Source organism: Nicotiana attenuata, chromosome 3, assembly GCF_001879085.1.
Source record: "Nicotiana attenuata strain UT chromosome 3, NIATTr2, whole genome shotgun sequence".
Lineage (NCBI taxonomy): Eukaryota > Viridiplantae > Streptophyta > Magnoliopsida > Solanales > Solanaceae > Nicotiana > Nicotiana attenuata.
Genome location: NC_031991.1, coordinates 48,009,711 through 48,037,088, shown reverse-complemented (window position 1 = coordinate 48,037,088; position 27,378 = coordinate 48,009,711). Strand labels below are relative to the sequence as shown.

Sequence of the window (27,378 nt, the reverse complement as noted above, 5' to 3'; positions counted from 1 at the left end):
CTTCTCGAGGTCACTAGTGTCAAGTAACATTGGTTTGATTCACTTGTCTCTTTCACTTCTGCTTCTTATTTCTTGATTATTAATTGGTATTGAACTAAATCACATATCTTTAAAACCACAAATCAAATTTAATTGTTACTCGTATTTTCGAGGTAAACAGTTTGGTGCCACCGTGGGGCTAAAGATAATAGTGATTGTTTCTTTACTGATTCTCATTACACACGTTACTTTTACACTTTTTTCTTGTCAAGAAATTTTGATTCTCAGGCTGAAACATGTCTATCTCACAAAATGCACCTGTTCATGACAACAAAGTTCTTGGTGAAAACAACAATGTAGGGGTCGGTGTACCACCGATAAACCCTAGGGAAGCGTCAAACATGGAACAGGTTGAAGTTAGTTCACACATTGCTATAAACACCAACTTAGGTGCAGACCCCGAAGGGAGTGTACACAGGGAAACCCGACCAGGGAACCAAGGAACACCAGGAATAGGAGATGGGGGAGTCAGCCTCCAAGTGATATTCGAGATGTTGCAAGGCTAACAGGCCGCCATTGCTCAACTTCAAAGCCAAAATAAGACCCCGAGTGTAGCTGAACATGAAAACAATCGACGTGCTGAACCAACGCCAGAAAGACCAAATGGAAACGACTCGGGGACTGACCCCACCATTATGAAAATTTTCGAAGAGCTCACTAAGAGGATCGAGTCCGGAGAAAAGAAAATTGAAGATAACGACAAGAAGGTGGAGACTTATAACTCCCGTGTAGACCAGATGCTGGGGGCACCTACAGTTTTGAAAGGATTAGATGCCAAAAAGTTCGTGCAAAAACCATTCCCCCAAAGTGCGGCTCCGATGCCTATTCCTAAAAAGTTTCGCATGCCCGACATACCTAAATATAACGGAACAATTGACCCTAACGAGCATATTACTTCATACACTTGCAGGATCAAAGGAAATGATTTGAATGACACCGAGATTGAATCAGTCTTATTGAAAAAATTCAGAGAAACATTGTCGAAAGGAGCCATGATTTGGTACCACTACTTACCTCCTAACTCTATTGACTCATTTGCTATGTTAGCAGACGCCTTCGTGAAACCACATGCCGGGGCCATAAAGGTGGCCACAAGAAAATGGCACGTCTTCAAAATAAAACAAAGGAAGGATGAGATTTTAAGGGAGTTCGTGTCCAGGTTTCAGATGGAAAGAATGGAATTACCACCAGTCTTCGATGACTGGGCAGTACAAGCTTTTATACAGGGTTTGAATGAAAGGAGCTCGATAGCGTCTCGACAATTAAAGCAGAACTTGATCGAGTATCCAGCTGTGACATGGTCAGATGTGCAGAATCGTTATCAATCAAAAATCAGGGTCGAGGACGATCAGTTGAGAGACCCTTCGGGTTCGGTTCATCCTAACAGGTTCACGGCCAAGCCCCCGAGGGATATGAACAGGGAATTGAGATCGAACAGGGAATAATATCAACCATATGTCGATCAAAGGAACAACGGTTTAGGTTGGAACGCTCCTTGGAACGATCGGAGAGACAATCGAGATCAAAGATCTCGGAGACTCATGAGTAAAAGCGGATTCGATAAGCACACCGATCTCGCAGAGGCACCTCGATTCAGCGTAGATGCATCAAGGATTGTGTCAGCTATTGGAAGAATCAAAGACACCAAGAGGCCCAGGCCTATGCAGATCGATCCTTCTCAAAGAAACTCGAACTTGATGTGCAAGTATCATGGCACACATGGTCATAGAACAGAAGATGGCAGGCAGCTAAGGGAAGAAGTGGCTCGATTGTTCAACGAGGGCCACCTTCGAGAATTCCTAAGTCATCGGGCTAAGAATCACTTCAGGGAGAAGGATGCAAGGAAAAATAAGCAAGAAGAACCACGGCGTGTGATCCACATGATCATTGGCGGAGTCGATGTCCCTCAACGACCTGTATTCAAACGCACCAAGGTGTCAATTACAAGGGAAAAACGGACTCGGAGCTATGTGCCCGAAGACGTCTTATCATTCTGTGACGAAGAAGCAGAAGGCATATCTCAGCCCCGCAACGACGCCCTGGTAATTTCTATCCTTTTAAATAAAATTCAACTTAAACGTGTTTTGGTGGATCTAGGTGTCACACCTCCTTTTTCTACACCCGCCGAGAAGGGGTATAATAAAGGGAGTTATTTCCAACTTGAAGTGACAATCGGAACGGGATTTATTATTAAAATTCAGAGTCGCCACTTGGGAGATTAACGGTGTCCCAAGTCACCGGATGAATCCCGAACCGAGGAAATTATGACTCTGTTAACAGTCCGCGAACAAGAAATCCGAGTAAGGAATTCTGTTAACCCGGGAGAAGGTGTTAGGCATTCCCGGGTGCCGTGGTTCTAGCACGGTCGCTCAACTGTTGTATTTGATTTTATCTAATTTCAAACCATGTTCTAGTTTATGCTTTTATTAGTAAACCGCTTTTATTTTTAATAAGAATTGCAACGTCGTGAAAATGCGTCTCGAACCACGTCGCACCAGTCCACCCGTGATTGTTAACACATTTCGACTTTGTTGAGATTTGGATTTGGGTCACATAAATGTGCACCCGAATTTAGGAAAGTAATATTAAAATACGCGCCTAAAGCAACTACGCGTTTTCAACTTTGGGGGAAGGCCATGAAATTTTCTATACGGTCCTCCCGAATTCTAAATATTTGTATGTAGCATTTATTGAGGGCCCCGCAATTTGCAATTTTATTTGGCGAGGCTCGTCTCATCATTTTTATTTTAAAGGGAATCCTAAANACGTTTTTGGAAATTTTCAGGGGTGTCTCTTCCTGTCTAGTGAAGGCATTAGGAGTGCCTTTTATAGGCAAAAAATAGGGCAGAAGGTTCTGGAATCTTTTCACTATTTTCCCCCCTTTTTTATTTCAGATTTTACCTATTAAACCTTCAATTTCTAACTTGTTTCTCAAATTACTGCCCTAAGTTTACTAAAATCTACACTAAAGTCCTATTCTAGAAGGCCCTAGGCTGTTCTTTTAGCTATACAATACCTATACTACCCTTGCCTTAGTTTTGAATTTACCAATCTTAATAAAATTACCCTTTTTCATGCCTAAACTACCCCTGAAACCCTCTTGGAATTACTGACCAACCCAAACCCCTTTACTTTAATTAATATTGACTATGGTTAACCTTATTTAATCTAAATCAGCTATAACCAATCAATTAACCCTAACTACTGAATTAAGGAACAATCATTGAAGTGAATTAAACTAACACTAATTAAACTATCAAAACTATTGATTTAATCAAGCCAAACAGTATCCAAACAGAGTTGAAACAACAATTAAACTAAGATTAAAATGAAACAAAATCGAATTGCAAAACAATTATCGAAACAGACTAAAACACATTCAGCAATCAAACTACTGAATTAAAGGCTATAATCATGCGTTTAAAATCAAATACTGCACTAATTATTAAAATTGCTAGAACACATACTAAATCAAAAAATAAAAACAAAACAAAAAATAAAAGAAAAAAAATCAGAATTAAAAGAAAGGGAAAAACAAAATACCTAATTGGATTATGAACTCGGCCAGGTCTTTGCAAACTTTGGACTGGAACTTGTCCTTAATCATGTGTTTCTATGAGAAACACAAGACTAAGGACTATCACAGTCCAAAAACAGACAGAAATCCGCAATTTGAAAATTAGGGTTTTGAATTCCTATTTCGATCTAAAATTTGAGGAGATGTAGGAAGATTTGGACAAAAGTGGTTATGGATTTGGGAAGAAAACCTTGGGGAGAACACATGGTGTGAAGCTGGGGTCATTTGGTGGTGGCTCCGCCGTGTACGGCGGAGGCCGCGACCACTGCTTTGGTTATTCGAGGGGTTCGGATGGGATTTGAGAAAAAGTGAGGATGGATTCATAATGGGGAAGGTGAGGAGCAGCTGTGGTGTATTTTTGGGAGTATTTGGAGGTAGGCCGGCGGCGGAGACGATTTCCGGCCGGCGGCGACGTCGGAAGGCAACGGGGATTAGGGTTTGGGTTTGAGGGGTGTTCTGAGACGGGAAAGGGGGGTAGGGGGGAATTTTAGGACACTTTTATATTAATAAACCTAGTTTGTTCCGGACCGTTGGATTGATGAGATCCAACGGTTATGATTCAAGAACCATGAAACGGTGTCGTTTAGACATTAAGGGGGCTGGACCGGGTTGGTAAAAGTGGGCTGGTTCAGGGTTGATGTAATTTTGGGCCTGGGGGTTGATTTAATACTTGGGCTCCGAATTTATTGACAATGGCCCAATTCAGGGCAGCCTTCTTATTATATTTTTGTTTGTTGTATTTATTCATTTTGCTTTTTATATTTTATTTTGTATTTTTGTATTTATTTATTTTCTGATTTTATAAAATGCTAAACTAAAACCAAATTGACTCTAACAATTATATTTCCTAATTAATTCCTAAAGAGAAATGCAAACTAATACCAAAAAATGCAAAATGGACCCTTTTTGTTATTTTCTTAACATTTTGTTCTAAAATAAATTAATACTAAAATATGAAATTAAATCCTAAATGCAAAAATGCATATTTTTGTATTTTCATATGAATTAAAATGCACAAATAAAAATGCAACAATTACCAAAAAATGCCACAAAATTCACAAAAAATTATAAAATACTAAAGAAATTGTTTTATTTGAAATTTTGGGAATTATTGCTTAGGGCAAAAATCACGTGCTCACAGCTACCCCTTTTGCCCGGAAACACGAAGAGTTTTCGTGCAAAGATAAGTGAGCGGAAACGAGCGATTTTTGCCCGTTCGCATATTCCATGTGAAGCATTTTGAAAGAGTTGACCGCACCCTGCTTCAGAGGTTGCCTACATATCCTAGGCTAAACAGGAATCAGGTCAGTGTAGTTCAGGAATGTCTGGTAGCTGGGACTACCAAGCGCTGTGATTTCCTGCTGTTGCTGCTGCTACTGCTCGCTGACCTCCTTATTACACCGTGGTAAACCGAAAGAAGCTAGCCTAAGCTATGATCTATGAACTACAAAAGATCCTATCTATGCCTTCAAACTTGCTCCTGTGTTGCCTTGAACTTGTATCTTGTATTCTTCCGATGGGATTCCTGTTGTTGTCTTGCATTGTGATTGGCGATGTTGTTGCCATTCCTCCGAATGATGCTTGATTGTTACCATTTGAAATATGTGTCCATTTTCCAGGCGGGCTCCTGACGCTTGAAAAGTATGCCTCCATTCTCCAGGCGGGCTCCTGACTGCTGAAATTTGTATGCCTCTATTCTCCAGGCGGGACTCCTGACTTCAACAAAATAAACAACAAAGAAAATTCTCTGCCCCAGTTTGATAACTGGGTACAACATGTTATCAAATATTAAGAACTAAAATTGAATTGTATTTCCCTTGTTCTTCAGGTGGGCGCCTGATCGCTGAACTTGAAAATATTCCCTTGTTCTCCAGGTGGGCTCCTGACTGCTGAAATTGAAAAGTATTCCCTTGTTCTCCAGGAGGGCTCCTGACTACCGAACTCGAAAAGTATTCCCTTGTTCTCCAGGTGGGCTCCTGACTGTAGCAAAATAAACAACAAAGAAAATTTCTGCCCCAGTTTGGTAACTGGGTACAGCATGTTATCAAATATTAAAAATTAAAAGCTAAAATTGAATTGCACTTCCCTTGTTCTCCAGGTGGGCTCCTGACTGCTGAAACTTGAAAAGTATTCCCTTGTTCTCCGGGTGGGCNGCTTGGTTATTCGAGGGTTCGGATGGGATTTGAGAAAAAGCGAGGCTGGATTCATAATGGGGAAGGTGAGGAGCAGCTGCGGTGTATTTTTGGGAGTATTTGGAGGTAGGCCGCCGGCGAAGACGATTTCCGGCCGGCGGCGATGGCGGAAGGCGACGGGGATTAGGGTTTGGGTTTGAGGGGTGTTCTGAGACGGGAAAGGGGGGTAGGGGGGAATTTTAGGACACTTTTATATTAATAAACCTAGTTAGTTCCGGACCGTTGGATTGATGAGATCCAACGGTCATGATTCAAGAACCATGAAACGGTGTCGTTTAGACATTAAGGGGGCTGGACCGGGTTGGTAAAAGTGGGCTGGTTCAGGGTTGATGTAATTTTGGGCCTGGGGGTTGATTTAATACTTGGGCTCCGAATTTATTGACAATGGCCCAATTCAGGGCAGCCTTCTTATTATATTTTTGTTTGTTTTCTTGTATTTATTCATTTTGCTTTTTGTATTTTATTTTGTATTTTTGTATTTATTTATTTTTTGATTTTATAAAATGCTAAAATAAAACTAAAAACAAATTGACTCTAACAATTATATTTCCTAATTAATTCCTAAAGAGCAATGCAAACTAATACCAAAAAATGCAAAATGGACCCTTTTTGTTATTTTCTTAACATTTTGTTCTAAAACAAATTAATACTAAAATATGAAATTAAATCCTAAATGCAAAAAAATGCATATTTTTGTATTTTCATATGAATTAAAATGCACAAATAAAAATGCAACAATTACCAAAAAATGCCACAAAATTCACAAAAAATTATAAAATACTAAAGAAATTGTTTTGTTTGAAATTTTGGGAATTATTGCTTAGGAAAAAAATCACGTGCTCACACTAGGTAGCTCAGCGAACATAATCAGATCGAGGGTCGTGGAGCAATTCGGCCTACAAAATCAGATTGTACCTGTATCCCGGGTCCTAAATGGCTTCAACATGGCAAGAGAAACGACAAGGGGAGAAATTATCTTGCCTGTAAACGTAACCGGGACCGTACAAGACACTAGATTCCATGTCATCGAAGGTGACAAGAGATATAATGCACTCCTTGGGAGACCATGGATACACAACATGAGGGCAGTGCCTTCAACTCTTCACCAGATGATGAAGTTCCCAACAGAGGAAGGAGTGAAAACGGTCTACGGAGAGCAACATGCCGCAAAAGAGATGTTTGCAATCGAGGAAGTGGTGCCGATACCAGAGCCTTTGACCTCAGAGAAATCGAGCACCAAAGCTAAGCAGGCGGCTAAATAGCAATCGCAGCCCCCAGCCTCGATGGAGTCGGAGCAACAGGTAATCGAGGACGAAGAAGAGGAGTTCCTTACTCCTCAAAACTTCGTCGCTCCTGAAGAGTCCGATGCAACCAAGTCAACTGTCGAGGAACTGGAGCTGGTCATACTTATCGAATACTTGCCCGAGAGAAAGGTATACCTGGGAATGGGATTGACCCCCGAACTCAGGAAAAAACTCATTCAATTTCTTATTGATAATATGGATTGCTTTGCTTGGTCCCATTTAGATATGACAGGGATTCCGCCGGAAATCACCACACATCGGCTGAGCACCGATCCCAGGTTCAAATTGGTGAAGCAAAAAAGGAGGCCTCAGTCCGAGGTAAAACATGTCTTCATAAAAGACGAGGTAACCAAACTTCTTAAAAGCGTTCTAGTTCCTAAAAAAGGAAACAACCTTAAAATGTGTATACACTAAAAGGACTTAAACAAAGCATGTCCGAAAGATTCTTTCCCATTGCCAAGCATCGATGAAATGATCGATGCCACGGCTAGCCACGAGACCCTAACTTTTCTCTATGCCTACTCCGGGTACAATCAAATTCAGATGAACCCGGAGGACCAGGAAAAGACTTCATTTATTACTAAATTTGGCACTTATTGTTACAACGTAATGCCCTTCGGGCTAAAAAATGCAGGAGCTACATACCAACGCCTAGTAAACAAAATATTCGAAGAACAAATAGGTAAAACAATGGAAGTTTACATTGATGATATGTTGGTTAAATCCCTGCGCGCAGAGGACCATTTAGTTCATTTGCAGGAAACATTTGCAATTTTGAGGAAATACAACATGAAGCTTAACCCGGAGAAATGTGCCTTCGGAGTTGGCTCAGGTAAGTTCCTCGGCTTCATGGTGTCCAATCGGGGTATCAAAATCAACCCCGATAAGATCAAGGCTATCGAGGATATCACGGTCGTGGATAGCGTGAAGGTCGTGCAAATGCTAACAGGGCGAATAGCCGCTTTGGGTTGATTCATTTCAAGGTTGTCGGATTGAAGTCACCATTTCTTTTCCTTACTCAAAAAGAAAAAGGACTTTGCATGGACCCCGGAATGCCAACGATCCCTGGAGGAACTAAAGCTATACATGTCGAGCCCACCTTTGCTTCATTCTCTATTGGTGGTAAACCAAGTAAATAAAAGTTTCGAGGTTTGAGAGGATAGAATGTTGCGGTACTTAGATAAGCTGCAGGTAACTTTGCACCGCTTCAAGGAGTGGACTCTAAGTCATGTGCCTCGAAAACAATATAGCGAGACCGATGCACTTGCTAATCTAGGATCCTCGGTCGAAGAAGATGACATCGTCCCGGGGACTGTCGTCCAATTATCAAAGTCTGTGGTTGAAGAGGGTCAAGCCGAGATAAATTCAACGAGCTTAACGTGGGACTAGAGGAATAAGTATATCGACTACCTGAAGAATGGAAAACTCCCATCGGATCATAAAGAATCGAGGGCCCTACGAACCAAAGCTGCTAGGTTTGCATTAGATAAAGATGGAACATTGTACAGAACGTTCGATGGGCCACTGGCAGTATTTTTGAGGCCGGGGGACACCGATTATGTTCTTAGAGAGATCCACAAAGGCACTTATGGGAATTACTCCGGCGCCGAGTCTTTGGTTCACAAAATCATCAAGGCAGGTTACTACTGGGATAGCATGGAAAAAGATACTAAAGAATTTGTCAAAAATGTGATAAGTGCCAACAATTTGCGCCGATGATCCATCAGCCCGGAGAACAACTCCATTCGGTCTTATCCCCGTGGCCTTTCATGAAATGGGGAATGGATATAGTCGGCCCTCTACCAACGGCCCCAGGTAAGGCTAGGTTTATTTTATTTATGACTGATTATTTTTCTAAGTAGGTGGAAGCACAGGCCTTCGAGAAAGTCCGAGAAAAAGAAGTTATTGACTTCATCCGGGACCATATCATATGCCGATTCGGGATACATGCCGAGATTGTGTGTGATAACGGAAAACAATTCATTGGCAGCAAGGTGACAGAGTTCCTCGAAGCACATAAAATAAAGAGGATATTATCAATACCGTACCGCCCAACCGGAAATGGACAGGCCGAGTCGACAAACAAAGCTATCATTCAAAACCTAAAGAAAAGGTTGGATGGTGCAAAGGGGAAATGGAGAGAAGTTTTACCCGAGGTCCATTGGGCATATCGAACAACGGCAAAATCCAGCAGTTCTCTTTAGTGTATGGCTCCGAGGTCCTTATCCCAGTCGAAGTCGGAGAACCCAGCGCCAGGTTTCGACACACATCGGAGGAATCAAATCACGAGGCCATGAACACTAGCCTCGAGCTACTAGATGAAAAATGAGAAGCAGCACTTGTTAGAATGGCCGCGTAAAATCAAAAGATCGAAAGGTACTACAATAGAAGAACCAAGCTCTGACACTTCAAAATCGGGGACTTAGTTCTACGGAAAGTTACCCTCAATACTCGAGACCCAAACGAAGGGAAGCTAGGCCCAAATTGGGAAGGATCGTACCGAGTCCTCGGAGTGGTCGGCAAAGGATCTTATAAACTTAGCACGATGGAAGGTGAACAACTGCCAAACAATTGGAACGCATCATTACTCAAGCAATACTACTGCTGAGGTATGGCTTTATCCTTTTTGTCCATTTGAGTTTAAAACTAACTCATTGCAGATTTTCGATCGAAGCTATCGAAGACACCTTATTTGCACGAAGGACTTAGGTTTTAAAGCATGTGTTGAACTCTTTTTCTCTTAGATTGGATTTTTTTCCAAAATGGGTTTTACCGGCAAGGTTTTTAACGAGGCAACAACTATATGCTACCTAAGGAGGACTCAACAGTATCCAAGGCTTCTTTTCAATCAATCTCGAATACTAGGGGGCATCACCCTCGGAGGTCATATTTCGAGGAAAATACTTCACGCCTGAGAGGGCCTCGATAGGAAAATATTGTAATGGGCCAAACGGTCAGATAAACCGTGTCCATAGAATAGTCGAGCCTCGACGACAATATGTACGCATGTATTAATTATTTGAAGAAGCTTCCTATTTATATCTAAAACACTTTGTGTCTCAAAGAAGTCTACTATTATACGAGCTCTGCACTTATAATCCTACGGGAAACGGCTCAAGGGCAAATCCGCAAATGTAACCCCGAAATACTCGGGGACTATCATCGACAGTCAACTCACCCGAGCTGTCGAAAACTCGAACTCATAAAACCTCAAAGAGGCATTCCCCCGAAACAAAGGCCAAGGCCAATATACGCGGGGACTAACTTTTCGAACAAGTTTGATATGTTATCGGGGAACAAGTCCAAGAGACACACCTGAAGGCTACGGCCAAATTAAAGGCCACGGCCATATTAAAGACTACGGTCATATAAAAGGTTATGGCCAAAATAATACGGCTCGGAGACGTCCGACTTCCGCCATAAAGTAAAGGCCTTCAAACTCTTTGAAAAAACCAGTTAAATCAGGCTACCCTCGGCAAAAGCAAAAAGGGCTTCGACAAATTCAGCCCTCGAATAATCTAAAGGCTTCGATAACATCAGCCTTCAAAAAAAACCTCAAGAGGAATTCGATTATGTTTACAAAAACAAACTATTGATAAGGTTCCGATTCATCGAACCTTCGAAAAACCCAATGGGTACAAAAAACAAATGCTAAGGCATAACAAAATTTTCACTAAGTCTTTTAGCCGAAAAGAGGGAAAAATTATATAGCCATCCTACAGGTCGAATTGGCCCGATTTAAAGAGCCTTAGGGCCTACCTAAAAGAGCCTAAGGGCTGATCTAAAAGAGCCTATGGGCCGACCTAAAAGAACCTAAGGGCCGATCTAAAAGAGCCTAAGGGCCGATCAAAAGAGCCTAAGGGCCAAAATATGTAGAGTACGAGACCTTACTCTCACTCAACTCGGACTCAAAAGTCCGGACAACTCGAGCTCAGACCAAATCAAACTTAGCTCGATGATTAATGAAGCCCTAAGGGGTATTGCATTGATCAATAAAAACTTAAGGGTTTATTATGTTCTGGGTCCAAACCAGTAATCGAACTGATCATTTGAATTATATCATCGAATATTCCACAAATAAGAGCAAAATGAAACTCAAAAATTAGATAAAATAGTCCTTTTGTATTCCCAGAAGATGATTACAAAAGATATTTACACAAGGAATACACAAGGAAACCTAAATCTACTCCGGGGCCACATTTTCGGCAGTTGCGTCTTCAGGAGCAGCATCTTCGATAGCCTCACCCTCGGGGACTTCATCTTCATCTCCTACACTCTCGGAGCCACTGGCTGAATCATCCTCATCGGCAAGCAAAGCAGCAGCCTTTTCTTCCAAAGTCTTCTCCCTTTCAATATCGGCCGAAAGATCGAAGCCGCGAGCATGTACCTCCTTGAGGGTTTCCCTCCGGGACTGTCGCCTATCATGGTCGAGGGCACATGATAACTTAACTTCGACCGCAACGGAGATCTCCTTTGCCCGGGCATTGGATGCTTCAGCGTTGGCTCGGTACGAAGACATAATTGCCTCGGCATCAGATTTGGCCTTGGCCAGCGCAACGGCGAATTCAGCTTTAAGCTCCTCGATTTCGCGGCCCTGAGTCAGGCTCTCCTCCTTCACGCTTTGAATCTAGCGTTCGAGTGAAGCTAGCTACTCCCGAAGGGTTTCTTTCTCGGATGCCAGACTGTCCACACCTCGCCTCCACCCAGGGTCTCGGCCTCCTTCAGCTTGAGCTCCTCTCGAAGCTGCTCCACCAACTCGCCTTTTGTTGAAACTGCAAAGTAAAAATATTAGATGATCGAGTGGGCAAACCTATAATAAAACTTTGGAGGAAATATTACCAGTTCAGTAAGCTCGTTTCATTCTTGGCAAGCCTTTGTCAGTTCGGCCCGAAGATTGCTGATCTCCTCCTCTTTCTTGACATAGAGGTTTTTAAGACTGTCTATCTCTTCCAATATCTTCTTAAGCTCGGCCTCACATCGAGCAAGATCAGCTCGAGACTTGGAAAATTCCCTTTTATGGAGCACCACAGCCTTCACAAAAGGGGGGACAAAGCACAGGCGTAATTCTAAAGGAAAGAAAACTCACTTGTTTGAAGAGCCGGCGAGCCTCATCAAAGATGAAAGAAGCATCTGGTTTGGGGCCATCTTCAATCCCTACAAGGCATTCTCGAAAGATGTCATGCCCTTCGTGGCTCGCTCCCACTTCAGAAGATTTCACATTCTGAGCATCTCGCATTTGCCCTTCGGAGAACTCGGGACCAGCCGGTGAGTCATCTACATTGATTACCCCAAGTGATCTACTCGGGGCATTCTCTTCTATTTGAAGGGGCACGGGACCGGTCCCCTCGGCCTCGCCCTCCAAATGGCCTCCTAAACGAGATACCTTTTTACCACTTGATGGCTCGGGGACTTTGCTTGAACTCCCCTCGGAGATCTCTTCGGCTCTAGAATGAACCACATAAACCACCACCGGTTCGACAGGCTTCGAAGCACCAGTCTTTCCTCTTTTACGAGCTACCAACAGGCAATCGTCATCCTCTTCCTCTTCCGGGTCCTGAAGACGTTGGGCCATTTCCGGAGATAAGGCCATCGTATCGGCCTTGGGCTTCCGAGCTGCACTTTTCTTGGGCTTCGAGGGATTTGCAGGCGATCCCCTTTTTCTTTTCTTTTCTTTAGAAAAGGCTTCGGGGTCTCTTCTTCACCAGCAGGGGACGGCCGCATAGCAAAGGCATCTCCGAGGCCTGCATAAAAACGAAGTAAGTATTCCACTAAAGAAGTGGAAGAAAACAAACAAGAAAACTCACCATGGTTTTTAGCCTCCCATCGGCCCTTGGCCAAATCTCGCCAGCAACGCTCCGAATACGAGGAAGTGGAAGCAAGTTTTCGGACCCAACCATCGAGGTTCGGGACCGCACCAGGAAACCAAGCGGTAGATGTGCCATCGGAAAGGGGTTAGATCAAGGGAGAATTCAGAGAAGTTGAAAGAGCTAATGAGACTTTGAGAACAATATGAGAATAAAGTTTGCAAGATTGTGAAGTTGATCTATTTATAGTGGTCATTTAAGCGTACTGAGGAAGCCAAAAAGCCGACCGTCAGTCGCCTCCAATTAATGACTTTAAGAACCGCACGAAAGCAACCTTTCAGTCACTTCAGCCGCTGACGTCACGAGATCGGCATTAGGATCAAAGCGTCGAAGATTAATTCGTTTCTTATCGACCTATTTTGAGTTCGAGCAAGTGCTCACTCGACTACTAAGCCCAAGGGCTACTCGAGTTTGAGAAAATTCTCATTCGGGGATTATCTACTAAGCCTAATGGCTAACTTTATTCGAGACCTTGCTCTCACTCAACTCGGACTCAAGAGTCCCGTTATTCTGAGCTCACATCAAATTGATTTAAGCTTAGCTCGAGGATTAACAAAACCTTAAGGGGTATTATATTGATCGATTAAAAACCCAAGGGTTTATTATGTTCCGAGTCCGGTATTCGGACTAATCACTAAAATTATACAATCAAAATTTTCACAAATAAAGACGGAATGGAATCCAACACGAGCCAAAAATGAGACAAAGAGATCCTTTTATATTTCCAAGAGATGGTTACAAAATATATTTACAACGTCCACGAAGGATCCTTACACAGGAACAAAGAAGCAAACTACAAAAGCCAAGAACCTAATCTACTTTTAAGGCAACATCCTCGAGAGCGGCATCTTCGGGAACTCCTTCCCGGGGACCCCATTTTAATCTTTGAAAATGTTTGTGTGCCTGAAGAAATTTAGGGCAGAGAACCCTCGATAATGTAACAATATTTCCAGCAGCGGGGATCGAGCATTCTGTTAAAATTTTGGGCCATAATCCGTTAAAAAATAGCGGCAAAAGAAAAAGATCAAAAGGGAAGACAAGAAGATGTAGCTTCACCTTCTATCACAAGAAAAAAGAAAAATGGTTGCAAGATGCACGAGCAACGATCCAAGAATGTTCATCCTTGGGACGTTGCACCCGTGTAGGATGCAAAAGTTAGTAGATGATAGTGCCACCTCACTCCATGGAAAGCAAAAGGAATGAAGTGCCACACCAGGTCTAAATTATGAGAGATAAGCGGCAGGGTGAAGTTCGTATATTTTCTGATGCGGGAAGGATTCTGCACCCTTCTCTCGTTGTTTGGAATTGAAGCTTTGAAAAAGAAAGCCTTGGCGTAACTGGTAAAGTTGCTGCCATGCGACCAGGAGATCGCAGGTTCGAACCATGGAAACAGATGATTAGAGAAAGAAATAAAGAAGGGAATGAATCAGAGTAAATGAAGATGAAATTCGTACAGTTCTTTGTTCAACAGAGTAGCCTCATATTTATATAAAGGCAACGACGGTTCGGCGGCGCTAGTGGATGACCAGTGCTGGCGCACATTTGATGTTTTGGGGAAGTGTGCTGACGTGACATTTCCGATCACTTCAAAGCCCCTACGTCATGGGCATGACATCATCATGACAGGCTCGGGAAAATCGAGGTTCAAATTGTTTCTTACCATCTTATTCTAAGAAACACGTGGACTATCTATATACGGTCAAAATCATATGCCTCCAATTTATAGGCTCGAGGGTCCGTCATAGGCCCGAGTTCGGGTGAGGTCGAGTTCGAGATCACACTACAACATAAGGTATTTATAGCTACAAAATCTCAGCTACAAATTTAAAAATCGTGGCTAATAGCTAACAATAGCTACAAAAATTAAAATTTCCTGGCTATTTACACATTAGTAAAATTTGCTAGCCACGAAAATTAAATTGGTAAAGCTAATTCCTTATTTTTGCTATAATTGCTAACAATCGTAGCAATAATTGCCTAAATAGCTACAAAGTTATTGCTACAATAAAATTGCGTAGCTAATTTAGATGTTTTAGCAACACATTAAAAGTTATTATAGCAATAGTAACCTTTTAGCCACAATAAAATATTTAAATTAAAATATTGTAGCTAAAGAAAAACATTTGCCTCATGTTACAAAAAATTGTGGCAAAAGGTAAATGATATAGCCATGGATTTATTGGTATGACAAAATATTGTAGCTAATTGTTAGTTTTTGCTATAAACTGAAATTTATTGTAGCAGAAATAACTTTTTAACCATAATAAATTATTTAAAATAAAATATTGTAGCTAGATAAATATTTTTGTTTCAAGTTCTAAAAAATGAGGGCAATAATTGGGTTAATAGCTATAATTATTTTTCATGACAGACTAATCTAGACACAAATTTATTGCTCTGATAAAATTTTGTAGCTAATCATCAGCTTTTGCCTCAAGTTGAAACTTGCTATAGTAATAATAACCTTAAAGGCCTATGAAATTATTCGAAACAAAATCTTGTAGCTAATGATTTTTGCTTCAAACACGAAAGAAAATGAAAATAGTTGGCTTAAAAAAATGAAAATGGTTGTCACGACAAAAGTGATGAATATTTTTGCTTGATTATGAAATCATGCCAAGAGTTGTCTAACACTATTAGGTAATAAAATATTAATGTCAAATGTAACCGTTGTATTTTTCTTATAAGATAGAAAAATAGTAATTGTATATGATTAATAGCCTGTTTGGACAAGCTGGAGAAATTAACTTATTTTGAGAAGTGCTTTTTTCAAAAGTGCTTTTGAAAGAGAGAAGCAGTTTGTGTTTGGCTAATCACTTTGAAAAGCACTTTTGACCAATAATTTGTGTTTGGCCAAGTTTTTCAGAAAGTGTTTTTAAGTATCAAATTATGAATAAGGACATGAATAGATTTACTTAATAGTTAATATTATAAGTAAATAAATAATCTCAAAATTTTGTTATTACAAGCAATAAATAAATCTTTTCATTTATTTAAATAAAATATGAAAATAAAATTAAAAAGTACTTAATTCTGTTAATATAAGTTAAATATGTTAAAAATCATTCAACAAACATAAAAGCATTCACGCCTAAATTCACTATATATTAGAAAGCTATCCTAAAAAAAAAAAAAGAAATACATATACATTAATATCCTAAGTATTAGGTTTTATTTTGGTATATACTACTATATTTTGTTAAGGGTATTTTTGGTAAGATGAAAAGTCAAAACTGCTTCTGTTTCTGTTTTTGGGAAGAAGCTACTTTTTTTTTACTTCTCAGAAAGTGTTTCTGCTTCTTCCCAAAACCACTATTTTTTCCCAAAAAAGCTTGGCCAAACACCTTAAGTTAGGAAAAAAGTGCTTTTACGAAAAAAGCACTTTGGCCTCTTGAGAAACTTGGCCAAACACCATAAGAAAGAAAATAGTGATTGTATATGAGATTAAATAATTGTTTAAAATGAAAAATTAATCTTCATTCTCAAATAATATATCATTTATTTACTTGCTTATATCAGCAAAACTTATCAATTGTCTTTTTAGACTTATCAAGCTCATATTTTATTTTATTGCAGTAGTTGTTAGTTATATATTTTGTTATGTAAAATTTGAATTATTATTAATAGTCGTGGATATTTATGTATGTCATATACTTTATTACTTTTAAATATATGTACTTATTTAATTCAAAAAAGTATTCATATTGAAGACTTTAATTGTTGTAGTGATATTTATGTATGGTCCTTAAAGATTTTTTATTGCTTAATCATATATATATATATATATAGTTTTGATAAATGACCAAAGGCTCCAATTATATACAAGAAACATATTTAACACTATAAGAAATAATAATAATAATAATAATAATAATAATAATAATAATAATAATAATAATAATCTTAATGAAAAATGACATTTTGTAGCTACATAATCACGTACTTACAATGAATTTATGATTTCATCACTAATTAAAAAATTTATATTGAAAGAATAAGTTCTGAAATGAAAAATAAAATTTATTGCTAAAAAGTAAAATTTATTGTTCTTGTATCTATGGTATTTGTATTAGGAAGTAAATAAAACTAAATATATAAGAAAAGGACGACTTAACCTAAACCTCTAAACCAAACCTAAACTTCTACCCCATTCCTCAGCCGCCACTCTTCTCTCCGTTTTATTACTCCTTTCTTCCACAATAGCGTTAATTTAAAGTTGCAAGAACAAAGAGGAGTAAGAGGGTAACCTCACTGCTTCTTATTTATAGACAAAAATTTTAACTTGTTAGTTCGTCTCTTTTACATGGTAGGGCTTTTGAATCTTCTTACACCTACTTGAGTTTGGGGTTTTAAGTTCAATTTACAAGTTATTTCAACGATTTGATAGATATTATGGCTTATTTATTTTATAAGTAGTGGGTGTGATTTTGAAGATTTGATAGGTTTTGTGCCTTAAACCTAATTGACTTGGGTTTGTGCTTCAATTGTTTGTTTTTTATTTGTAGGGTGCTCAAGAAAGCAATGCCTTTGAGAAATTTCAATCTCTTCTAATGCCAAATAGTAAGTTTTACTTCTTTTTCATCTCCTTAAGTTTTATGATATTTATTTAGATGCTTTTTCTTTTGTCTTCTGTGTTGGAGTTTTTTTTAGATTTTTTACACCTTGATTCATGGCTAAGTATTTTTTTATTCCATAATTTATTGAATTTGTCAATTACTAACTGTAAACGTATCTAAATCGGTATATATTTTGATAATTCGAATATAAGTTTCTCACAAGATCATGTTATTTTATTATTTCAGTATAGTGATTACGGAGAGTGCTTCATTATTCTTGGATGCATGAAGATCAAGCGCGACGAGGGTGGCGACATGAATCATCAAGCAAATACTTATGTTCATTTAATATGAAATTTTGTACTTTATTTTTTATCTCTATTACAATCAAGCCTCACATTTGCTAGTTATTTTCTTCAAGTTATAGTTATTGTAGAAGACTTCTCTACTGCATATGCTATTAATTCATTAGTACTGGATTTTGGAATTTATTTTATGAATTTTTTTAAATGCCAATTTGTGTAGAATGAGTTATTTCTCAAACTTAATATGTTATTAGTTTTAATATATTATGCACGGCCGCAGAATAATTGAAAAATTTTAGAAAAAAATCAAATAGCTAAGAAACAAGGGAATTAAATTATAATAGAATAATCTAACCACGACTCTTTTGTATGATTTTTAGCCATGAAAATTTTAGTCCCTAGATAAACAAAAATATTTTTGCCACGATTACATCTAAATTTTCATGGCAAATAAATTTAAACTTTTGCCACGCTATAATACTTTGTGACTACCGTATAAAGATAGCTACAGATTTATTTGTCGTGGCAAGCGTATAAAATCATTTGCTATAAATGTATTTGTTATGGCAAAAGTATTAAATTATTGTTACATATATAGCTACAATATAAAATTTCGTAGCAATAAGTATTAATCCTTAGCCACGGATCATGTAAAGTTTGTAGCTAACTTTTAGCTACGCTACATTTTGCTACGAATGCTACGGGAAAAATTATTGTAGCTAAAGTGTTTAGCCACGGAAATTTTCATAATTAGCTACGTTTTGTTTTGTAGCTATAACAGCATTATGTTGTAGTGCCAGTGGACCAGAATCGAGCTCAAAGACAGAGGGCAATGCCCGAAGATAGGAGTACGAGGAATACCGGGGCCAAGTATGCTCGACACCAAAATAGTACCGTTAAGAATTTATAACAGAATGAGCTAGATTCCTGCCACGTCCCCAAAATCATGGCGCAAATCCCGGAATAGGATTGTATGATTCCGTACTAGGCGGTTAGACAGCTGTATCACGAATATTCCTTACGGTAAATAGAAATATACCTTATTTAGGGATTCCCCTATTATATAAAGGAGACCCCAATCATTTGTAACATCACATAATCACTGAAAAAAGAATATACTCTCTACTTTTTGCCTACTGTTCATCAGCATTGTCCTTTAGCTCTACTACTCTTGTTTTACTTTTCTTACTTTATTGCTCTTAGCTCGTCTCGAAGTCACCATCTCGAGGTCACTACTGTCAAGTAACATTGGTTTGATTCACTTGTCTCTTTCACTTATACTTCATATTTCTTGATTATTAATTGGTATTGAACTAAATCACATATGTTTAAAACCACAAATCAAATTTAATTGTTACTCGTATTTTCGAGGTAAACACAATTCTGCAATTGGCGACAGCATACTACGAAGCAACCAGGGCAGATATAGTGTTAATATGTGTGAGTTCATCTGAATCCAGTAACACCGGCATATAAATTCAGTAAATATAATAGATTTTTGAATCCACTAAAACAATAGGCCGTGATAGAGTCGTGAACTCGAACCCATAAAGATCAAATTTTGGATCTGTCTCTGGAGGTCGCACATTTAGATTCTAATTAGTTATGTTAATCCTTCATAAAATAAGACGATGGGCATCATTAAGTAGATGAAACCAGAATGAACTCGTATCGAACTGATCCACTGACTCAATGCTCAAACTGTGATCAGACTGATGAGTTTCAGGATTGCTCTCCAAGATAACCGTGTTTTCCATGTCAATATTCATCTTTTGATTTTCCCCAAACGTAATAATGCTGCTGCTGCTGCAGGATGAAGAAACATCAGGTGATATCAAACTGTTGTTGCTGGATGTTCCTATCGTTAGATTATTAATAGCCGCGAATAATACGGGTCTTTCTTGAGCTTTTTTGGTGTTCTCCACCCTTTTCCGCCTTGCGTTAGACTTCAGTAGGGCATCATTTTTCATACCCATATGCTTCTTTAAATGTGTGTAGAAGAAGTTTTTAACGTCGTTGTCAGTTCTTCCTGGCAATTTTGCAGCAATAGCTGACCATCTATATTAACACAAGGAAATCCGCTAATTAGAAGTAGTACACCTAATTTTTGATAAGATAATTTGCTATCAAGTGTTTTAAATTAATAAATACTAAAAAATTATTAATACACGCAGTTAAAGTAAAGCTAGGATTTCTTACCTACTTCCAAGTTCCTGATACATATTGATGAGTGTTTCTCTTTCTTGCATGGTAAAGGGTCCTTTCTTAACATCAGGATGGAGATAATTCATCCATCTAAGTCTGCAACTTTTTCCCGTTCTTGAAAGCCCTGTAACGTCGTACAACCCAATTTCAGGAGACTAATTAAGCACAACAAATTAGTGAACTTAGACAAGAAATTGTTTACAAGTTTCTTAATGCATGTAGATAAAATTCGAAGAATGAATTATCGTAACATATGATATACTCCTTCTGCTTCAATTTATGTGAACCTATTTGAAAGGGCACAGAGTTTAAGAAAAGAGAAAAGGCTTTTGAGCTTATGGTGTAAAATGAAACACGTATATTTTGTGTGACTATAAATCATTGCATAAAGGTAAATTGTTTCCAAATAAGGAAATGGGTCATTTCTTTTGACACAGACTAAAAAGGAAATAGGTTCACGTAAATTGAAGCGGAGAGAATATATAGAAATGATCATATGAAATAATCATACAAATGCTTTTACTAGTGGGTGGAACCTGCAAATTTGGGCATGTGACTCCAATTCCAAATGCCATATCTCATGATATAAGATTTCAATTTTTGGTCTTCCTCTGGAGACCATGCTCCCTTCTTTATCTCCTCCATGTTTGTACTTTTCTGCTGCTGTTGTGGTACACTTGACATGCTTGCAGAGAATCTGTAGGACTGCTCCTGGATTTGAATTCACCTGCTTCAGTACTTGTGTTGTACTTTCAGCTTTCTATTGGGAAGTAATTGGACATTATATAGACATTTCCCACGTAGTGTGTTTGAATGTTTAGTCAATTTAAAGCGTTCTTTCCGAGAAAAGGAGTACTCTTTCAGCAACTACTTCATTGGTTTGTCTTTTGTGTTTTTTAAGGTATTTCTGCTAATTTTAATACTAATAATTCGTTGAAGGAGGAGTTGACTTGAGCTGTCAATAGGGAGAGATTAACAGTAGGAACTTAAAGAACAAGAACTAGATTTTGCTAATTTGGTGAGAATATTATTTTTTTTGCACGGATCAAACGATGTGCACTATTGAGATAATTAACTTATTTGCTGAAGTTGTATTAGTTGTATTTGCTGAGTTGTATTTGTATAGCTGAGTTGTAATTAGCTTAGTTGTATTTCCTAGTTGTATTTTCCTTTTTTATTTTCCACGTGTGCATATATATACACACATTGTAATTCTGAAAACTGAGAGAGACTTTTTTTAATATCATTTTCTCTTTTTGTTCTCCCAGATATTTTTCTCTCTCTCGAGAATGTTCCAAAACCGCCATTGAAGCTCTTGCATGAGTTTCATCTTAGGTCAAAATACAAATCTCGATATGGTATCAGAGCAAGGGTGATATCATCGGCGAAGATCTGTCGGAGTTCCTCTTCCTCAAAACCTATTTCGTTCAGTCATCTGCTAGGTCTCAATTTTCCGATTTCGAACTGTAGAACTTTGCGAAGTGAAGGCACTTTACACGATTAGACAATTTATACAACGATTCAGCTAAGAAACTAGCCAATTTCATCATCTAGTCCCTTTCCCATGGCTATCGATCAGACCGAAGAAGTCACGCCCAACACGAGCAGAAATGACCAACCTGTTATTGATGTAAGCAGTCCTCTGTACATTCATCCTTCCGATAGTCCCGGAGTAACTCTAGTGCCGGTTCCGTTTGACGGGATTGGATATAGGTCGTGGAGAAGAAATGTGTTGAGAGCCCTGTCTGTCAAAAACAAATTAGGGTTCGTAAATGGAGACTGTTCGAAACCTTCCCCTAATTCACCACAATTTCGTCACTGGGAAAGGTGTGACAACATGGTAACTTCCTGGATTCTCAATTCTCTGTCAAAGGAAATTTCTGATAGTGTTGAGTATGTTAGTGATTCAGTAGAATTATGGAGAGAATTGGAAGATCGATATGATCAAACGAACGGTGCAAAGCTGTATCAAATCCAAAAGGAGATCAATGATCTTGTTCAAGGGTCTTTGGACATTACTACCTACTACACGCGAATGAAAAGACTATGGGAAGAGTTGAGCAATCTCAATGCAAGGTCTCAGTGCACTTGTGCTTGTACGTGTGGCTCAAAGGACAGTATGCATAAGGCAGAGCAGGACAGGCAACTTATTCAGTTTTTGATGGGATTGAATGAAGTGTACACGACAATGAGAGGAAGCATTTTGATGATGAAGCCCTTACCATCATTGGCACAAGCCTTTTCTTTGTTGGTGCAAGAGGAAAAGCAAAGGGAGTTCAAACCAAGCAGTCATTTGAAGCTGGAGTCTACCTCACTTCATGTGAACACTGCACCTTCACAACATCAAAATCCTTTTGGAGCTCGGAATTTCAAGACACACTATACAGCTAACTCAGGCCAATCCAGGGGTCGACCATTCTGTGACTATTGCAAGAGACCTGGCCATACAAAAGACAAATATTACAAGTTACATGGATATCCCCAGGGCAATTCCTACAACAATCAAGTTTCAAATCGCACCAATGCTCAACAGTTTAATCAAGGGAATAACTCAGGTCAAGTTCAAGGCCACAGATTTAACAGAGCTAGAGGAACTGTAGCAAATGTACATGGAACCCCTACTGATCTACTGCAAAATGAGGAAGATGAGACAATCCCACACAGTGAGAATCAGAATGTCAGCTTGACAAAGGAGCAATATGGGCAGATAATGAACCTGCTGTAACATTTTCAGACAGGAGGATCTTCCAGCAATGCCAACATTACCAGTGGTTCTGCCAATTTTGCAGGTATTGTAGTCTGCACTTCTTCTATTGATTTTGACAAACCATCATGCAAGTGTTTTGAATCTAAGAATGACTTTTGGATCATAGACTCAGGAGCCTCTAACCATATGACCTTCAATAAAATTGCCCTTAGTAACATAAGCACACTACCATACCCTGTGTTGATAAGTCTACCAAGTGGATACAAGGTGAAAGTGCTTCAATTTGGGGATGTGATACTTAACTCTGAGATCATTCTACACAAAGTCCTCTATGTCCCTTCCTTTAAATATAACCTAATCTCTGTCAATTCCCTTGCAACTCATCTTAGATGCATTGTGTTATTCACTGAAACATTGTGTCTGTTGCAGGCCCCTTCAGTGAAGAGGCCTCAGGTGATTGGTAGTAGCAGAAAGGGATTGTACTATCTCTGCTCCAGGTGTCTAAAGGGTAAAAGTTCTGTTTCAAATGTTAGTTTTCCAAATTCTTGTTGCAATTGCTTTGTTCCTGCTAGTATGAGTACTGAAGTCTTTAGTAGTCCTCTTCATCCACTTTCCTTTCCAACAGATGTAAATACTTCCATACACAATAATAAGAGTGACTCTTTGAATGCTTTAGAGAAACATGATGCTGATACTTTGTGGCATAATAGGCTTGGCCATGTTCCCTTTGTCAAAATGAAGAAAATATCCTCAATACCAGTGAACTTCTCACCCAAACAACCCTTTATTTGCTCCATTTGTCCCATGGCTAGACAAGTCAGACTTCCCTTTCCACAAAGAACCAGCACCTCTGACCATATTTTTCAATTGATACATGTTGATATATGGGGCCCCTATCATGTTGCTACACACAACAATTACAAGTATTTCCTCACCTTGGTGGATGATTTTAGTAGGTCCACTTGGACTCATCTATTAAGCAACAAAAGCAATGCCCTACAAACACTTAAATCTTTCATAAATATGATCGAAAACCAATTCAATACTACTGTGAAAACTATCAGATCTGATAATGATCTGGAATTCACCAGTCATGAAGCCACTTCTTTCTATCAAAATAAGGGAATCATTCACCAGAAAACTTGCCCTTACACTCCACAACAAAATGGGGTAGTAGAGAGGAAACACAAATATCTCCTTGAGACTGCTAGGGCCCTTATGTTTCAATCTAAACTGCCAACCAATTATTGGGGAGAATGTGTTTTGACAGCCACTTACTTAATTAACAGATTACCTACTACCTACCTGAATAACAAATGTCCCTTTGAAATTTTATACCAAAAAAAACCCAATTACTCTCATTTGAGGAGTTTTGGATGTCTCTGTTATCCTAATGTACCCAAGGTACATAGAGACAAGCTTGAACCCAGATCCACACCTCATATTTTTGTAGGCTATCCTTTTGGGACAAAGGGTTACAAAGTGCTAAGCCTAGCCACTAAGAAGATTCATGTCTCTAGAGATGTAGTATTCTATGAAAACATTTTTCCCTTCTCTTTAAAGTCTAAGAATAGTCTCAAGTCAGTCAACATTCCTGATTATTCTCAAAGCAGCATTCCACACTGTAATGCCCAAAATCCCACCAGTGTCACATCTCCAGTTGTACCTCAATCCCCTGTATCCTCAGCTGATAATGATACTACAATGCACACATCAAATACTCAACCTTTCAATCATTCTCCTGTAATTTCACATCAAACACTTGACCCTAACTCACCAACATCTACTCAATCAAATACTTCACCCCCTTTGAGAAGAACCATTAGAACTCACAGAACACCTACATACCTTCAGGATTATGTCTACAGCCTGCCTAATATATCAAATTCTAATGTTCCTCAGGAATCACCTTCCTTAAGTGCACTTTTCTCAAATCATAGCCATGTTACACCTGATGTTCTATGTCCTGAAAGTCAGCACTTAGTGACAAATGTTTGTCATGATAGTGAGCCATCATCATATGGAGAGGCAGTTCTCAGCCCTGCATGGCAAGCAGCCATGACTCAGGAATTTGAGGCTCTCTATACAAATAACACTTGGGACTTAGTCCCTTTGCCAGCTGGAAAGCAGGCAATAGGCTGCAAGTGGGTCTATAAAATCAAACATAAAGCAGATGGCAGCATAGAAAGGTTCAAGGCTAGATTAGTGGTAAAAGGGTATACCCAACAAGCAGGGATTGACTACACAGAGACCTTCTCCCCTGTTGTCAAAATGACAACAGTTAGAGTTTTGTTCACTGTTGTTGTAAAGAAGAGCTGGGACATATTCCAACTAGATGTAAACAATGCATTCCTTCATGGTGATCTATATGAAGAAGTGTACATGGAAGTACCACCAGGCCTTCTAATTGATCAAACTGGTCCACAAAAGGTAGTTTGCAAACTTAATAAATCATTGTATGGGCTAAAGCAAGCCAGCAGACAATGGTATGCTAAGTTGACTGAAGCCCTATCCTCATTGGGGTATAGACATTCTGAGAATGATTACTCACTCTTCTCCAAGAAGACTTCTTCTCACACCATATTTGTAGCTGTCTATGTTGATGATGTTATCATCACTGGGGATGATTCACTTGAGATAGCCAATTTAAAATCATTCCTTGATAAGCAATTCAGAATTAAGGATCTTGGGAAACTCCATTACTTCTTGGGCCTAGAAGTTCTCTACAAGTCAGATGGAATCATCATGTCTCAAAGGAAGTTCACCCTAGATTTGCTAAGAGAATATGACTGTTTTGGCTACAGCAGTCTGTCTTCTCCCCTTGATCCTGCTGTGAAGTTGAAGGGTAATGAAGGCACTCTCCTTCCAGATCCTACATATTACAGAAAGTTAGTGGGAAAACTGAACTTCCTCACCAACACACGACTTGACATAGCCTATAGTATGTAGCTTCTGAGTCAGTTCATGCAAGCACCCAGAGATACACATCTGAAAGCTGCATTTCACCTCCTCAGGTATCTCAAGAGTGATGCCACTCTTGGTATATTCTTTTCCAACAACACTGACTGCTCCATTAGTGCCTACTGTGACTCTGACTGGGCTTCATGCCCTGATTCTAGAAAGTCTGTTACTGGGTACATAGTTTTGGTGGGAGATAACCCCATTAGTTGGAAGTCAAAGAAGCAAGAAACTGTTTCCTTATCTTCAGCTGAGGCAGAGTACAGGTCCCTAAGGAAGGTAGTAGGAGAACTGGTATGGTTAAACAGATTATTTGAGGAGTTCACTGTTTCACAGTCCAGCCCCATTGCTGTGTTCTGTGACAGTCTATCTGCTATTCACATTGCTCACAATCCAGTTTTCCATGAAAGGACAAAACATATCGAGGTTGATTGCCATTTTGTACGGAATAAACTTCAGGAAGGCTTGATTTCTCTCCACCATGTAGCCACCACTAACCAGCTAGCTGATATACTCACCTAAGGTACTTACTGGAGTCAAACATCATGCAGTACTTGGCAAGTTGGCTGTGAGATCCTCCCATCCAACTTGAGGGGGGGGGGTGTATTGAGATAATTAACTTATTTGCTGAAGTTGTATTAGTTGTATTTGCTGAGTTGTATTTGTATAGCTGAGTTGTAATTAGCTTAGTTGTATTTTCCTTTCTTATTTTCCATGTGTGCATATATATACCCACCTTGTAATTCTGAAAACTGAGAGAGTCTTTTTTTAATATCATTTTCTCTTTTTGTTCTCCCAAATATTTTTCTCTTTCTCTCGAATGTTCCAAAACCGCCATTGAAGCTCTTGCATGAGTTTCATCTTAGGTCAAAATACAAATCTCGATATGCACGTTTTACAGTTTAGAAAATTAATCAAATAAGAATAGTATCTAATAAAACAAATCCACTTGCCTATGAATTACCCGAGGCTTACTTCATACCTCTCAAGGATTATATAAACTAATTTTCTTGAGAATTCTTTTAATTGTATATACCTAGATAACCTCTTTTGATATATTCCATTTACTTGTCCTAGGATAGAGCAAAAATAGAAAATGAAGTATGATAATGGTTTTTCTTTAATATAGGAATTATATTAATTAAGAACAATAAAATATTCCACAGAAGGGGAAAGAAATTAAAGAAACAAATATCAAAATGAAAATACGAATTATTCCGACCAGGAACTAGAAAGAAGATGAGATGGTGAGAGTGACAAGAGCTTATGTATGTTTTCTGATGTAAGCCCTGAAAATATATCAGAGAAATATCTTACTAGTATAATGGATTAAAAAGGGAGGGGTACTGAACAGTGGCGGTGCCATATTCAAGCGACGGATATCAATCTGACACCCCTTTGCCGGAAAATTACATTGTATTACTCAATAATTTTTGAAATTTTTATCTCTTGTAGCAAAGGTTGATACCTTAGTTATTTTAAATAGATACCCTTTTAAAAAATTATATTCTATAGCTACCTTTTGATTTTTATAGCCAAATATCTATTTATAGTTACCTCCCTACCCTTAAGCCATAAAATAGGCTTTGTATTATTTTTCTCTCTCATTCTTTCAGATTTTTCTCCACTCTCTCTCAACGCTAATCTTTCTCCATGAATTATGAATTCACA

At 38.8% G+C, this 27,378-nt stretch overlaps 2 protein-coding genes and 1 long non-coding RNA gene across 3 annotated transcripts; 2 read left to right on the top strand and 1 right to left on the bottom strand.

Annotated features, from left to right (window-relative positions):
- LOC109224637 lies at nucleotides 17,108-18,048 on the top strand. Its single transcript, XR_002067745.1, has 3 exons — nucleotides 17,108-17,218; nucleotides 17,482-17,536; nucleotides 17,779-18,048. It is a non-coding gene; the product is annotated as an uncharacterized LOC109224637 (long non-coding RNA).
- Nucleotides 19,310-20,790, bottom strand: LOC109224636 (myb-related protein Myb4-like). The gene is made up of 3 exons (XM_019389175.1): nucleotides 20,579-20,790; nucleotides 20,037-20,166; nucleotides 19,310-19,895 (listed from the first exon to the last, which is right to left on the bottom strand). The coding sequence occupies exons 1-3, from the start codon at nucleotides 20,724-20,726 to the stop codon at nucleotides 19,454-19,456; spliced, it is 720 nt and encodes a 239-aa protein (XP_019244720.1). The 5' UTR covers nucleotides 20,727-20,790; the 3' UTR covers nucleotides 19,310-19,453.
- Nucleotides 21,607-26,229, top strand: LOC109224338. The gene is made up of 5 exons (XM_019388924.1): nucleotides 21,607-22,719; nucleotides 22,781-22,831; nucleotides 23,179-23,277; nucleotides 24,313-25,637; nucleotides 25,764-26,229. Exons 1-5 carry the CDS (start codon nucleotides 21,607-21,609, stop codon nucleotides 26,227-26,229), a joined length of 3,054 nt encoding a protein of 1,017 aa, XP_019244469.1.